At 39.8% G+C, this 13748-nt stretch overlaps 1 protein-coding gene and 1 pseudogene across 1 annotated transcript in view; one reads left to right on the top strand and one right to left on the bottom strand.

Annotated features, from left to right (window-relative positions):
• Nucleotides 1-1895, bottom strand: part of LOC107743881 (fibroin heavy chain-like) — an 8242-nt pseudogene extending 6347 nt beyond the window's left edge.
• A 5298-nt stretch (nucleotides 1896-7193) lies between these two features.
• Nucleotides 7194-13748, top strand: part of skia (v-ski avian sarcoma viral oncogene homolog a) — a 72157-nt gene continuing 65602 nt past the window's right edge. The window contains exon 1 of the mRNA XM_016557305.1: nucleotides 7194-8537. Within this exon, the coding sequence (XP_016412791.1) occupies nucleotides 7626-8537 (912 nt within the window). The 5' untranslated portion in view covers nucleotides 7194-7625. The remainder of the gene's footprint in view (nucleotides 8538-13748) is intronic.

Here is a 13748-nt window from a genome sequence, read left to right on the forward strand (position 1 = left end):
GTTTCACACACATGCTGGCACAGACGTGCATGTTCGGCTAGAGTTGCTTTGAACTCGTGCATCTTCGGAAGTGGAGCTGCGCGGAAAGTTACAAAAAATGTTGTGCACACCGCCACGCGAAACGACGTTGCGCGCACTCAAAGCGAACTTTTGCCAACACCGCGATGACGTCATATTTGCCGCGCGCACCTAAGCGAACTTGCGGACGCGTCGAGTAAATCAGCCTTGTGTGCGTTATATACAGTGAAGACAGCGTGTTAGTTTAGAACTCTTCTAATTTTTATTTTTATTTTTTTAAATGTAGAAATTGTGTTAATTTGTGCAATGATAACCTACCAGCAATGTAAAGATGATTTTTTAAATATATTAGAATGAGTACATTACAATATAAATTTATTAGAACGAGTACATTATTATTTATGGGCTTAAAAACAAGATGCAAACAATCAGAATATTGTACCTGGTGGGGAGTGCACAATGTAAACATGAAACATATGCCATTACCTATATTGTACTGTGGTACAGTTATGGAGGCCCTTCATAATGCAGAGGTCAGCTGCCTGCTCTGCCAATAGTTAGAAATGGCACTATAGTAAGCAGTGTTTAATAAACAGCTGTTTTACTAAATTCTGCTGAGGTGAAATTCAGTGCAGTCATGTATCGTGATACGTATCGTATCGTGACTTTGCTGGTGATACACAGCCCTACTATATATATTTAATCAAATAAAAAAGTAATTAACAGATACATGTTTTAAAATAAAAAAGACACTTAAAATTTAAATGTGGGATATAGCTAAATATTATGTGTGGTTAATAAAAAATAGTTTTAATACAATGAACAGAATCAATTACATTTTGGTGGAGACACCAAAGTGGACCCATTTCATGGAAAATGTCATTTATTAAATAAACATGTTGCCCAGGACAACACACCACAGCCTTGTTGCCAATTCTGGAAAGGACAGTTCAGCACTGTCCATCCTCTCATCTCCATGGAAAATAACATCGAGCCTACTTTTCCCATATACAAAGGAAAATCTGAGATTCAAGGTCTCACAGTTAGAGGGTGGGTCCTGCTTTTAAAGACCGCGATATATTATTGGTAATTCGTAAGTGACATTTTGGTGAAGGGAATGAAGTGTTTATGATGTGACGTATAAGGTCATCTCTAGACCTTACAGTGTCGATTTGCATCTAACATTCATTTCAGGACAAAATGCAGGAATTATTCATACTATATGAAATAGGGTCATACAATAATAGTATGAGAGTGAATAAACACTACAATGTATATTGAATAAATACTGCATGTTGAACCATTTATTATTCTCCTAACTACTACAAACACAGAGCCCCTCCCTCTTTCATGATAACCACTGATGATAAGCTGATGTATTACCGTGGATGAAGGTGGGGGGAGCTGTGGAATACATTCTTCTTGATCTGACTGCAGGGCTGGGCAAAAAGCTCTCAAGGTAAGAGCCCAGAGTCTCTCCACATCACTTAATTCAGGACTCTCCCACCATTTCTCCCTCCAGCAATGAATATAAAATAGTATTAAGTCATTAATTAAAAAGTAAAATTAGTAAATTAAATTAGTAGTATAATATAAAGTAAAATTATATTACATTATATATTTATTATGAAGAGATCTTCACTTGCTAAGTATTGAATGCAGTGTCATTAGACTCTCTACCTGCCTGTAGATGTTTTGCTGCAGCTGCTGTCCTGTACTGCACTCAGACTGTCATTTGACTTTCTGATCCTCGACTGCTGCTCGCATCTGCTCTCCTCAATCGCTGATTTCTTCCTCTTTAGTTTAGACATCGTAGTCATTCGTTTGTAAACACACTGCATCTCTATCAGACGCACATGGCTTATCCAAACAATGAAAACTACGCGGGAGTTTCTTTGAACTACTTCCGTGTTCGGTCACGAAGGTTTATTTATTTATTTATTTATTTTTGCGTTAAAGCTGCGCACTGATTGCGCAGTTCGAATGAAAGTTAGTTGCTGAAACGTACGGCATCGAGTTTATATTGTTTATTTGATTTTAAAATAAAAGATGCACGTTGGACTTAACTTTAATGTGCTTAAGGAAATGCTTGTGTTTTATTATTTAATTTTAATTATTCAGTTCAAAATCATAATTATTACTTCTCATTGGTATGATTGTTTTACGTAATAATATTTTCAAAGCAACAATACACATACATACAGTGGTATTCTTCTTCTTCTCTGATAACTGATCAAATTCATACCTGAATGCAGTGTTAAGTCAATTGCATACAAATGTAAATGATTAGTATTAGGCCCCTATGTGTGTATTGTTAGTTAGACAATATTATATGTAACATAGACATGTCAATAAAATGATAAAAATTGAGAGGGAAACTGAGAGGTGGTTTCTGGTGGCCACCACCAAAATAAATGATCCATAAGAGGTGCCTCAGCTCTTGAGCTCTGGAGAGGCCGAGGCAAGGTTTGGAACCATCTCTCTCCTCTGGATGAGAATTCCAGAAAGTTCTAATGCTGACACTGATGGTTCCATAGCCACACAGCGAGAGAGTACAATAGCAGATGAGTTTTGAGTAAGTCTGTTCAGGGATGGAGCCGGGGAGACAGCATCCAGGAAAGAGCGCTTATGTCATTAGGACTTGTGTGAGGCAATGTTGTGAGCCGTCACCATGGTTGCCTGATGAATGATGAAAAATGTAAAAATAGCAGGCACTACCCAAGTCCTTCCAAAAGCAAGCTTTCTCAATGCACTGTGGAAGAAGTGTGAGGTGGCAAAAGGAGAATAGGAAAGAGAGAGAGGAGATTAAAGAATGGCTAATGTGCTGGAGAAGATCTTCAATCCGGTCTAGCTGTTTTTGTCAGAAAACTGAAATTCCTGAATGTCACAAGAGATCCCCTGAAAATCCAATTTGGGAATTCTCAGAGGTCTCTTTTTCAATATCTTTTAGTGATGATATGACAAATCTGTAAACATTTATGTGATGTTTGCGGGGAGATGGGGAGAAGGTACGGGCTATGCCTTTTTTTTTTCTTTCTTTTTTCTCAATGCGATTTTAATTATGCCATGCAATGTATCGGTATGAATTGTCATTTGTGAGAATTATGCCCACTTGCTTTGCACATAAATTTGATTTGCTGTTGGGCTATTGGCACTGCTTACCACTGCTGTGATACTATTATATTAATCTTAATGCTGCGAGGAAAAAAAAGTTCTCTTAAAGTTTGAGAATAGTTTTGGAAGAGCACAATTAACTGTTTTTAGGTTTTCTAAACACTCTCCTTTTCTGCCATAGACATGCTGATTGTTTAGCTGATGAAACATCTTTACAAAAAAATCAGAATTAGATTAATTGGCAAGTGTGCTTACATACATAAGGAACTTGTCTAAACGAGGTATAAAAAAAAAACTCCATAACAGTTTTGAAAGCTGTGTTGTGCAAATTATGTGACCTATGACCTTTATACAGTGGATGTCATTGTAAAGACTGTAAGTCTATCACTCTCAGCCTCGTTTTCATCTGCGTTATATTCAATATGTCATCTAACCTGACTAAAGTCTATTGGTTGGCTAAATCGATAGCTCCGCCATTGTTTGTGCCTTGTTGCTGTGGCAGACGGCTCAAAATAGCAATGAGAAGTCTGAATCGTTGACATGAATTGGCTGTTTTGAATGATTTGTTTCAATGAATCATTCTCAAATAACAGATTCATTGGTTCTTTTTACGTCATCACTTATAGTGATGTCATTATTACGTAATTTTTCACACCACCAAACTCAGCGTTGGTGCCATTAGCAATTTGAGCAATGTTTTGAAAGCACCACAAAGCCACACAATTTGCTTACCTAAAGTTGCATATTAAGCTGAGTTAGTAGGAAGTATTATCTAAATTTTACAAAAAAAGACCTTTAAGACACTGTTCACAAAACGAGTCTGACAGAGATCTTCTCAGCCAGTATCTGTTACCAAACCTCTGCCCCTGCCAAGCTGCCAGCATGTAACCGGAGGATTTGTGTCTCCTCCAGGGAGAGATGTGGGCACGCCCTCTCACCAGAATGATTAAGCCACAGGTCTGCCCTTTCTCAAAAAGGTCACGGCTCTGACGGCTCTTTGACTTGTCAGACAGCTGGCACAGGTTGCACTGACAGTGCTGAGAAAGAGAGACTTATGCCCACCACTAATGTGTGTGTTTACAAAACATCAGCATGTATCACTGCATATAATTCTTGCTGAATAAATGGCAGTAATGCAGCACTTATCTTTGGTTTCTTCTTATCTGAGCCTACCAGATATATTTTGATCCTGTTTGTTAAGAGGGTGGTGGTGTAGCTTGGGCAGAGAAAACTGGTTGTCAACAACAACCACACACCAAATCTCTCTTAAACCGCTCTCAGTGCAGTTCATAACCTTTTAATTGCAACCTAGCAAATCAAATATTATTATTCACACCTTTTTGTTCCATTTTTGTCCATCTCTTTCAGAGTAAACAAGTGTGTTGGATTTTTATTTTTTTTTTAATAAATGAATTAGCAAGTCTGATTCACTGATTCCCACACTGTTACCAGTGCATGAAAGCAAACATTCATAATGCGTCTGCCATTTAAATTGTCACTGCATAAATTTAAATAGGTAATTGACTCTTCTGCAATGTAATTACTGCAGACATTACTGTCATGACGCCTACACAAAAGACAACCAATCCCAATGCATTTGCATTTTAGGGGTCTGGCTTGTACAAACCTGTTGTTATAGTCACGAAATGGATTTCTCTCTCAGGATCATAAATAGTTTTTTTTTTTCTACTCATCTGCTATTTATGGCTGTCTAAATAAAGCTTGTATGTGCTTCTCTGACTCTAACTGTTGGTAGCCAACAAAAAGGAATATTATTCAAATACTGAAATGTCTAAAGCGAGCAGCCTTAATGGGATGAAAAAAAAAGTTTATTATGTTATTAATTTTTTGATCCGTTATGATGGATGAGTAATATTTGGCATTTTGAAACAGAACGCAAAAAAAAACAAAAAACTCCAAACAGAGTTTCGGTCAGCAGTTCGTGTTCATACCACCCATTTGAATATATTTCCATATATGTGCAAAAATGTGATAGACAGCTGAGACTTAATGATCATATTTTGGTCAAGCTTGCAGGGCTTTTCCAAAATCCATGACGCAAATCCAAAAAAAACGTTAGAAAGAAGGAATCTAAGGCATTGTTAAAAAGAAATTCCCGTCTCTCATCACATTATCAACATGATGTAAGATCAGATCGCATATAGACTTTTAAGGAAAAACTAAAGCTACAGTGTAAAAAATTATCTTTTGAAGTTGTAAATAAAACATTTAACACTAACATAAAAGATTATTGGAGTATGTTTTACAAGAAAATACTATTTCAGTGCTGTTTTTGTAATTAATTGTGAAAATTGTTTCTACACCATTTTTTTTTCAATGTATCTGAATTAAGAACTGGTAACACATTTAGTTCACATTATACAGTTTTATTGAATCTTGTTTTCATAGCAGGACATGTGAGATTAATTTTCCAGTAGCTCCGTTTTACACTGAAGATTGAAGGTTTTTGACCTGTGCATTCTTGTGTTATATTTCAGAGGCACTTTTTTAAAATTATAATTTTGCACCTTTTCTACAAATGGTTGAATTTGGTGAATTGATGCAATGCATCAAAGCCATTTGTCCCATTGTGATCTACCTGCAGTAACATCTCCTTGGAGCTAGAGGGAGCTACTGCAACAGATTACATTGACCACATGCTTGCCGTTGGACTCAATCTAAATAGAATTATTAATAAATCATTGGCATATGTACAGCACTGTAGTGTGACAGGAAATGTGAATGATATATGGCCCATTACCATCTACAGACATAACATCCATAGATATACATACTTTAAAATAAGAGGTAAATATATAGGTCACAGTATTATTCACAGAAAGGGAGTGGAATAATATTGTTGGATGTCTGTGTGACATAAACCCAAGATGTTGTAATAGTGGCACTGAATATTGTTTTATATAATTAACATCCATTTACTTTGAAAACATGATAATTATTAGGAGAATGATGATGTAATGAGTAACATTATTATTGCTTGATGTGCTTGACCCAGTTGTTTGATATTAGTGACAAAACATTACAGTTGGTTGGTCATATCATACAAATATTGTGAAACAACATATTTGTGTTTATTAGTCATGTAGTCGCAGTATTTTCCCAGTTCAGTCTGCTGTACTCATTTCAGTCTAAGTCTCAGGAAAACCAAAGCTTACAAAGTCAGACCGCAGTCAGTCTAAATTAGAGCGTCTGTTTCAGACTCCACCCATCAACCCACTGATTCAACATACTGCCCAGCCTGCCTGCAAAATGCTCTTATTTCCTCCCCCTGTGACTTTCATTTAAAATGTTCACTGCACAAATGTACAGTTTTACAAACTGTTTAAGGTTTAAATTGCAGCAGCTTTAGTTTTTAGGTAAAATAAAAGTGGTGCCACAGTGAAAACCTGTGATGTGTGTTTTGAATTTAAATGTAATTATTGATGAAGAAAAATTAGCTGAAACTCCAGAAATACGTAGAATTGAAATAACAAAATGGATGGAAACAAAGATGCTGATATACCATAATGATGGATCTTAATTTTCAATTTAATATACCTACGGCAAAAGCTATACATCTGCGTTATTTATTATTATTCACACACACACACACACATATATATATATATATATATATATATGTATGTATTATTCAATATTATTAACTTGCCTATTTATTTTTTGTGTTGTCTTTTTTTAACATTTTAAGAACTGTGTAGGCTTTGGCAGTATTGTAAATGATGGCAATTATGCCTGTAAAGCTTTAATAAGTCAGTTAATAAATTAAATAATAGAATAATGTGATAAATTTATATGAAGTTTACAAATAAGACCTTAATAAACAAAAAGTAAAAAAAAAAAAAGTTATAGTAAAGTAAAGTGATATTTTTAAGTACAGTGACTGTCTCTACAGCAGTGGGGAGTGAAGGCTGGTTCTTGGAAGAGCCACAGCCTGCAGAGTCAGTCACATTCTTGGCTGGGATTCAATGACTGAGCCAGACACACACAAACACTGAGCGAGAGAGAGACAGAGAGAGAGAGAGAGAGAGAGGCTGTGCGCTCACTGACTCAGTCACACTGAACTGCAGGGGCAGAGGAGCGGAGGCGACGCGCCGTGTCCGGCTGCAGCGATCTCTACTCTCAGGGAAAAATACGGATTTAAAGTTGGCGGATTGTGTATTTGACTCCTGAATTTGACGTGGGACAAGTTCGGCTCCCCCGTGGGATAGTTTTGCTGCATCTTGCGTGCTTTTGCTTGTGTTACACTTTAGTTTTCTGTACGCGTCTGTCTGTGGATATGGACAGGAGAGAGCCCGCTGCAGGGGAAGAAGACACGCCGGTGGAAACCTTCGTCTGAGTGGGGATTTGATGAAGCCCTGTCGGCCTTCTTGTGCTTGTTTTCACAGACTTGGATTTAGAGACGCGGAACCAGGATCTTTGAGTCGTATTTCTCGCCAGACGCTCGGTTTCAACGACAACGCGGTGCGCGAAACATGGAAACAGTAGCGCGACAGAGTTTCCAGCCTCACCCGGGACTGCAACAAACTCTCAAACAGTTTCACCTGAGCTCCATCACCTCTCTCGGAGGACCGGCCGCTTTCTCGGCCAGATGGCAACACGACCTACTCTTCAAGAAGGACGGCAAAGACGTCCCGGAGCCCGTGCTGCACCTCCCCCCCATGCAGCCTGCTCCGGTGATGCCCGGGCCGCTCTTCATCCCGTCCGACCGCTCCACCGAGAGGTGCGAGACGGTCCTGGAGGGCGAGACGATCTCGTGCTTCGTGGTGGGCGGCGAGAAGCGCCTGTGCCTGCCGCAGATCCTCAACACGGTGCTGCGGGATTTCTCGCTCCAGCAGATCAACTCGGTGTGCGACGACCTGCACATCTACTGCTCGCGCTGCACCGCCGACCAACTGGAGATCCTGAAGGTGATGGGCATCCTGCCGTTCTCCGCGCCCTCCTGCGGACTCATCACCAAGACAGACGCGGAGCGCCTAGGAAACGCGCTCATCTATGGGGGGACGTACCCGCCGCACTCCAAGAAGGAGCTGTACGGCTCCATCGAGCTGGAACTCACCGAGAAGAGCTTCAAGATCTATCACGAGTGCTTCGGGAAGTGTAAGGGTCTGCTGGTCCCGGAGCTCTACACGAGTCCCAACGCGCCCTGCATCCAGTGCATGGACTGCAGGCTCATGTACCCGACCCAGAAATTCGTGGTGCACAGTCACAAATCGCTGGAGAACAGGACTTGCCATTGGGGCTTTGACTCGGCCAACTGGAGGGCGTATGTCCTCCTGAGCCCGGATTACACGGGGAAAGAGGAGAAAGCGCGTCTGGAGCAGCTCCTGGATGACATAAAGGAGAAATTTGATTTCGCCAATAAATACAAGCGGAAAGCATCACGGGTGAGCTAGTTTTTTACATTTTGCGCTGCATCAAGATGAACTCTTTAAGTTTTGTTCTAGTGTACTGCAAATTTCAGATGTCCATGACAAGCCGTTTAATCTCTTTAAACTAACTAGTTTCTGTGTTACTAGTTGCTGCCTAGTATAGCCAATAATATAGCCAATAACCATCTAATAACCATCTTTTCCAATTTCATTAATAACTTTTCATTACAAACATATTCTGTAGTAACTATAGATTAGTCCTAAGTATCAAGTAATTGATTGCAAACTAGTATAGTGGCAAACAATTTTGCATCTTTGCTTCAGATACCAGCTATTCACTTCCAACCAGTATGTTTTCCCATTCTTACTGGCACCTATTTCAGTTTTACTAACTATTCATGATGTATTGATATAAATTTTAATTACTTACAGTAATCCAAATATAAGTATCAGATGCATAAAAATAGATATTGTTAAAATGGCTTGCCGTAGTTGTCTTCAGATGAATGCTTGGAGATAGGCCAAGGGTGTCAGTTCTTTGATGACGCAAACTTCAGACTCAACAGTAAGTAGTTATTTGGCAGACGTACAGTGCACTTCTTATAGGGACAGTACTCTTGGCACAACCTGAGGTTAAGTGCTCTGGGGCACTGTGGCGATGTCCATGAATCACCTCTGCTGGTATTGAAGCAACAGTCTTAAAGTTGGCAGACGAGATGTTTAAACCGCTAAGCCCCACCACCAGGGTGAAATTTGTATGTCTTAGGTTTTGCGCTGGCATATTCCAAGTAGCATCAGCTTCCCTCCTTAGATGAGTGCTTGGAAAAGGGCCAAGAGTGTCAGTTCTTTGGTGACCCAGTCTTCAGACTCCAGAGACTATCATGATATTGGTTTCCCAGTCCAAATGTTACAACCTGATATCCGGGAGAGGGGTGAGATGTGGAATCTGTGGGCGGACGTTGAGATAGAGTAGCTGTCACAGTGGCCTAAATTTAATGGCATGAAATATTTAACTTGAGCAGACCGATGCAAAAAAATCACAGATAGCATTTCTAGGTGATTTCTGCTTGTCCACATGCTGCATTTAATTGACCAGTAACTAACCCTCAGTGTCATGACCTCTGTCCCGTTGGCCTTTACTGTAGATACAGTGCTGAGTGTGTAAACAAACAATCATTTAGAGCCATTAAAGGCCAGGGCGCTTAGTCCTCATCTCTCTCTCTCTCTCTCTCTCTCTCGCTCTCTCTGTCTAGTGCTTGTTTTTTATCATCTCTTTACTCCATCTGTCTCTCTCAAGCCCAGCATGACTTCCACATGTCCCACGGCAATGGCGTCATGTTATGGTAATTCCAAAATGGGTCATTTAGCTATCACAGGTACTTGACAGTGGATGTGTTTTTAATGATCGGGCCATTCAGGGTTTAATCACAATACTGCTGAGGGAAAAACATGCTCTCCGAGCTGCACTCCAACCAAGTTTGCTGCTTAAATATGCATCATAAAGTTCATTTCGGGTTATTTTTAGAAGGAATAATCCGATAAAGCAGTCTCAGGCTGATTGTTTTATGTTTATCTGCATTGGGTTGTCTCCAGTCTCGGGTTACTCGCATGTGTGGCGGCTCTTCTTACCCTTGGGGCTCTAATGCTTGACTCTTGCACCAGACAGGTTCCTGTTTGTGAGGTAGAGGTTTAGAGGAAAAGTTTTTTAGTAGTGTGCCCCCCTCCAATACACACACACACACACACATAAACACTCAGTGAATGGCAGGCCTGGCCATTTGCATTAACTGTTTTCCCTGAATGGAGCTGATGATGCAGGGATTGGAGTATTGTGGTGGAAACGGAATATGAACCAACAAAGAGGTGCATTCACCAACATCTCCTCCCTCCCATCTCTCTGTGATCAGCCCTCCACCACCTCCCCCACCCACCAGCTCTCACCCACTTACTTTCCTTGTATGAATAGAATGAGAGAATGTAAACCTAGGCCCGCGCTTCAGTGTGTTTACACACATTTGCAGTTTTCTGTTTCTTTTTGCACTGATGATGTGTGTCACAAGTGGTTTGCCGATTGAATGGGTCCTTACGGTGAATGACGTTGCCTCGTTAACATAGAGCTGTTTCCCTCGGTCTCAAGTGAGACCAAAATGTCCTGGAGCTCTCTGCATTATCACATTATCAGACCCCCCACAGCAGGCTTTTATTCCTCTCAAGAGCTTTCCTGCCTCTCACCACACACAAGAGGGAACACTCTCAAAACGTCTGGAAACGGAAGTGGAATATATCTGTATATCCATCTAGAGAGAGGGAGATTCGGTGTATTTTTACATTCGCCCGCCCGCCTGGTCACTCCTTTGCCAGGAAGAGTTGGCGATTTGATATTGATGACTTCATAATGGCTTCCACACAATTTCATCTGCCACTAAGATGTTTGTAGAATAAGACTGAGGCCTGAAATGTAATCGATCCAACTCTATGCAAATACTTTGCAATACGCTAGTTTGATTGTGTCAGTGGGGTCGGAATTTTCAATGTTTTTGAAAAAAATTCAGTAAAAACAGTAATATTGTGAAATATTTTTGCAATTTCAAATAACTGTTTTCTATTTTAATCTATTGTAAAATGCAATTTATTCCTGTGATGGCAAAGCTGAATTTTTAACAGCCATTACTCCAGTCTTCAGTGTCACACAATCTTTCAGAAATCATTCTAATATGCTGATTAGGTGCTTTAGAAACATTTCTTATTATTATCAATTTTGAAATCGATTGTGCTGTTAACATTTTTGTGGAAACAGAGATCATTTCTTTAAGGATTCTTCGATAAATAGAATGTTTAAAAGAATAGCATTTATTTAAAATAGATTTTAGACCGTCACTTTTGGTCAGTTTAATGCATCCTTGCTGAATAAAAGTATTAATTTATTTAAAAAAAATATAGATAATATGCATTTGCAACCTTGCATAACTAGCATACATCTGGCCAATGGATTTCAAATGCACGTGACGTGACAGCTTGAGTTTGTTTTGCCTATATATGCTGTGTTGCTGTCTGGGATGCATATTCTGTGTGATTGTGACAGAGCTGTTTAGTTTTTTTGCTGAGTTATTTACAGATCTTTCTGTTCCTCATCAGTGAAAAGTAGTCTGGCAGTCTCTCTCTCTCACTCTCTCTGTCTCTGGGTGGGGTGAAGGAACTTCCTCTTTCTCTGCTACTTGCTGAGGGAAGGTCACAGACTGTGAAGTTACTCAACCTCCCTCGACATATATATATGTGTGTGTATAAGTGTTTGTGAGTGCGTGACTGTCTGGTGCTTTCAGTCAGCAGCCGGAAGACACCTAAAGACAGGATGTTCTCTGTCCCTTGCTCAGACACACACTTATAATTAAGCGTAAAATGTACCTAGCCATTATGTTTTGTCAAGCTGTCTCAGGTCCACATGCACTGTCTTTTAATATTTTGTGGTGAAAAAAAAATAGTGTTGCGCTTGTCTGAGATCTAGTTCAGAGGGTTCAAAAGAGTTTGGCCGCTTGGTAAACAAGGCTTGAGTTTGCTGATCTGTAGTATACGGGTCCAAAGTGTAAGATTAGGTGTTGAGTTGGCTTCATGAGCTATCATGATTACTTATATACTGATAAAAATGTCTGGACGTAATTGTCAGGAGTGACGCTGAATGATTGGGTGGATTGATTAAGGACGAAATAGCATAAGACTTTGTAAACAAGTGTAGAAAGTGAGTAAATGCCTTTAAATTGACTCAACATTTGAGCCTTCAACTGATTAAAAATGAATTTTTACATGATACACTGATGAATAAATCAAATGAATCACAAATAATCAATATTTGATGAGAAAACGCCAAAATTTAGGTCACTTTTATACACTAATACAGCAGATGAAAACATTAAATGCACAAAAGGGCTTTAGAAGTCAATATGTTGCTTGTTTTATTTCCGTTATATTGAACATAAGTCTATCGTTGGCATATAGACCACAAAAATCTATTTTACAATCAACCTTGTCTATCCGTCTGAGGTAGACTTCACTACAGGATGAGTTTTTGCATTTCGTCTCCACTATTTTTAAATTGTTGCTCAATGTAAATATGTGCTAGATTTTTTACTTATTTGTACTAAATTAATTTTACATTTATAGCCCTATTATAATTGTGTTTTCACATTGAAAGATTTACTTGACAGAATAGTTGGCATTTTCATTTTTCAGAACAGTAAGCACGAGAAATCCCATATCATGAGCATTTCCCACTTAGTCATGCATTTGATTTCCCCCTCTGAGTTTCCTGTTAAATGTGGAGGCATTTTATCAGGGGTTATTTAGAGAGTTTTGGCAGACGGCACGTTCTTGCCGCCAGTGCAGGGAAACCGCAGCTCAGTGACGGGAAGGGAGAGTTGCGACAGTCGCATTCCAGGACCGTCACTCCCAAAGTGCAGTGAGAGACTGATTATGCAAATTGGAGTATGAATGGGCATGAATGAAGCATGCCCTCTCACTCTCTCTTTCACATTCGCTGCGTGTCTGCTGGCACACTTAGACGCACACACACGCACACCTGCTCCGTATCAGAACTCTTCCTCTGCTGACTTCTCGTCTCCTCCACAATCAAGTGTTTTTTTTTTCTTTCTCTCGATCTTTAATTCCCCCCAGGTGCTGGAAGTGGGTAGTAAACCTCTCTAATCATGCAGTCATTAAAGCAGAATTTAACCTCTCTCAGCCTTTGAAGCTGTTTTCTCACTTAATTGTTCGCTCTTTGGAAACAAAGCTACGTAATTTAGTCTAAATCACGCCCTTGAAAACGCTTTTGATGAACACCTTGCGTGTTCATTTTCTTTCTTCCATCCTCCGCATTCGGTTCGGCTGACTTGTGATATTTATTTCGGAGAGAGAGCGTGGCATCTTTCCGACCGCACCCCCCTCCCCCCAACCCCTCCAAGCGCCTCTGAGAATTCTGGGATATCTGATGGAGAACTGAGAGGGTGCAAGAGCTTTGGGAGAGGAAGTCAGTTCCCTAAGGGGATATTAGGTATGTCCCGTCTCATTCGCCAGGCATATCGCTCTTAAGCCACACACACACACACACACACACACACACACACACACACACACACACACACACACACACACACACACACATACACACATACACACATACATCTATATACATACACACACATATATATATACACATATACACATATATACACACAC

The sequence above is a fragment of the Sinocyclocheilus rhinocerous genome, unplaced genomic scaffold (assembly GCF_001515625.1).
Source record: "Sinocyclocheilus rhinocerous isolate Xijiao unplaced genomic scaffold, SAMN03320098_v1.1 scaffold377, whole genome shotgun sequence".
In the NCBI taxonomy this organism is placed as follows: Eukaryota; Metazoa; Chordata; class Actinopteri; order Cypriniformes; family Cyprinidae; genus Sinocyclocheilus; species Sinocyclocheilus rhinocerous.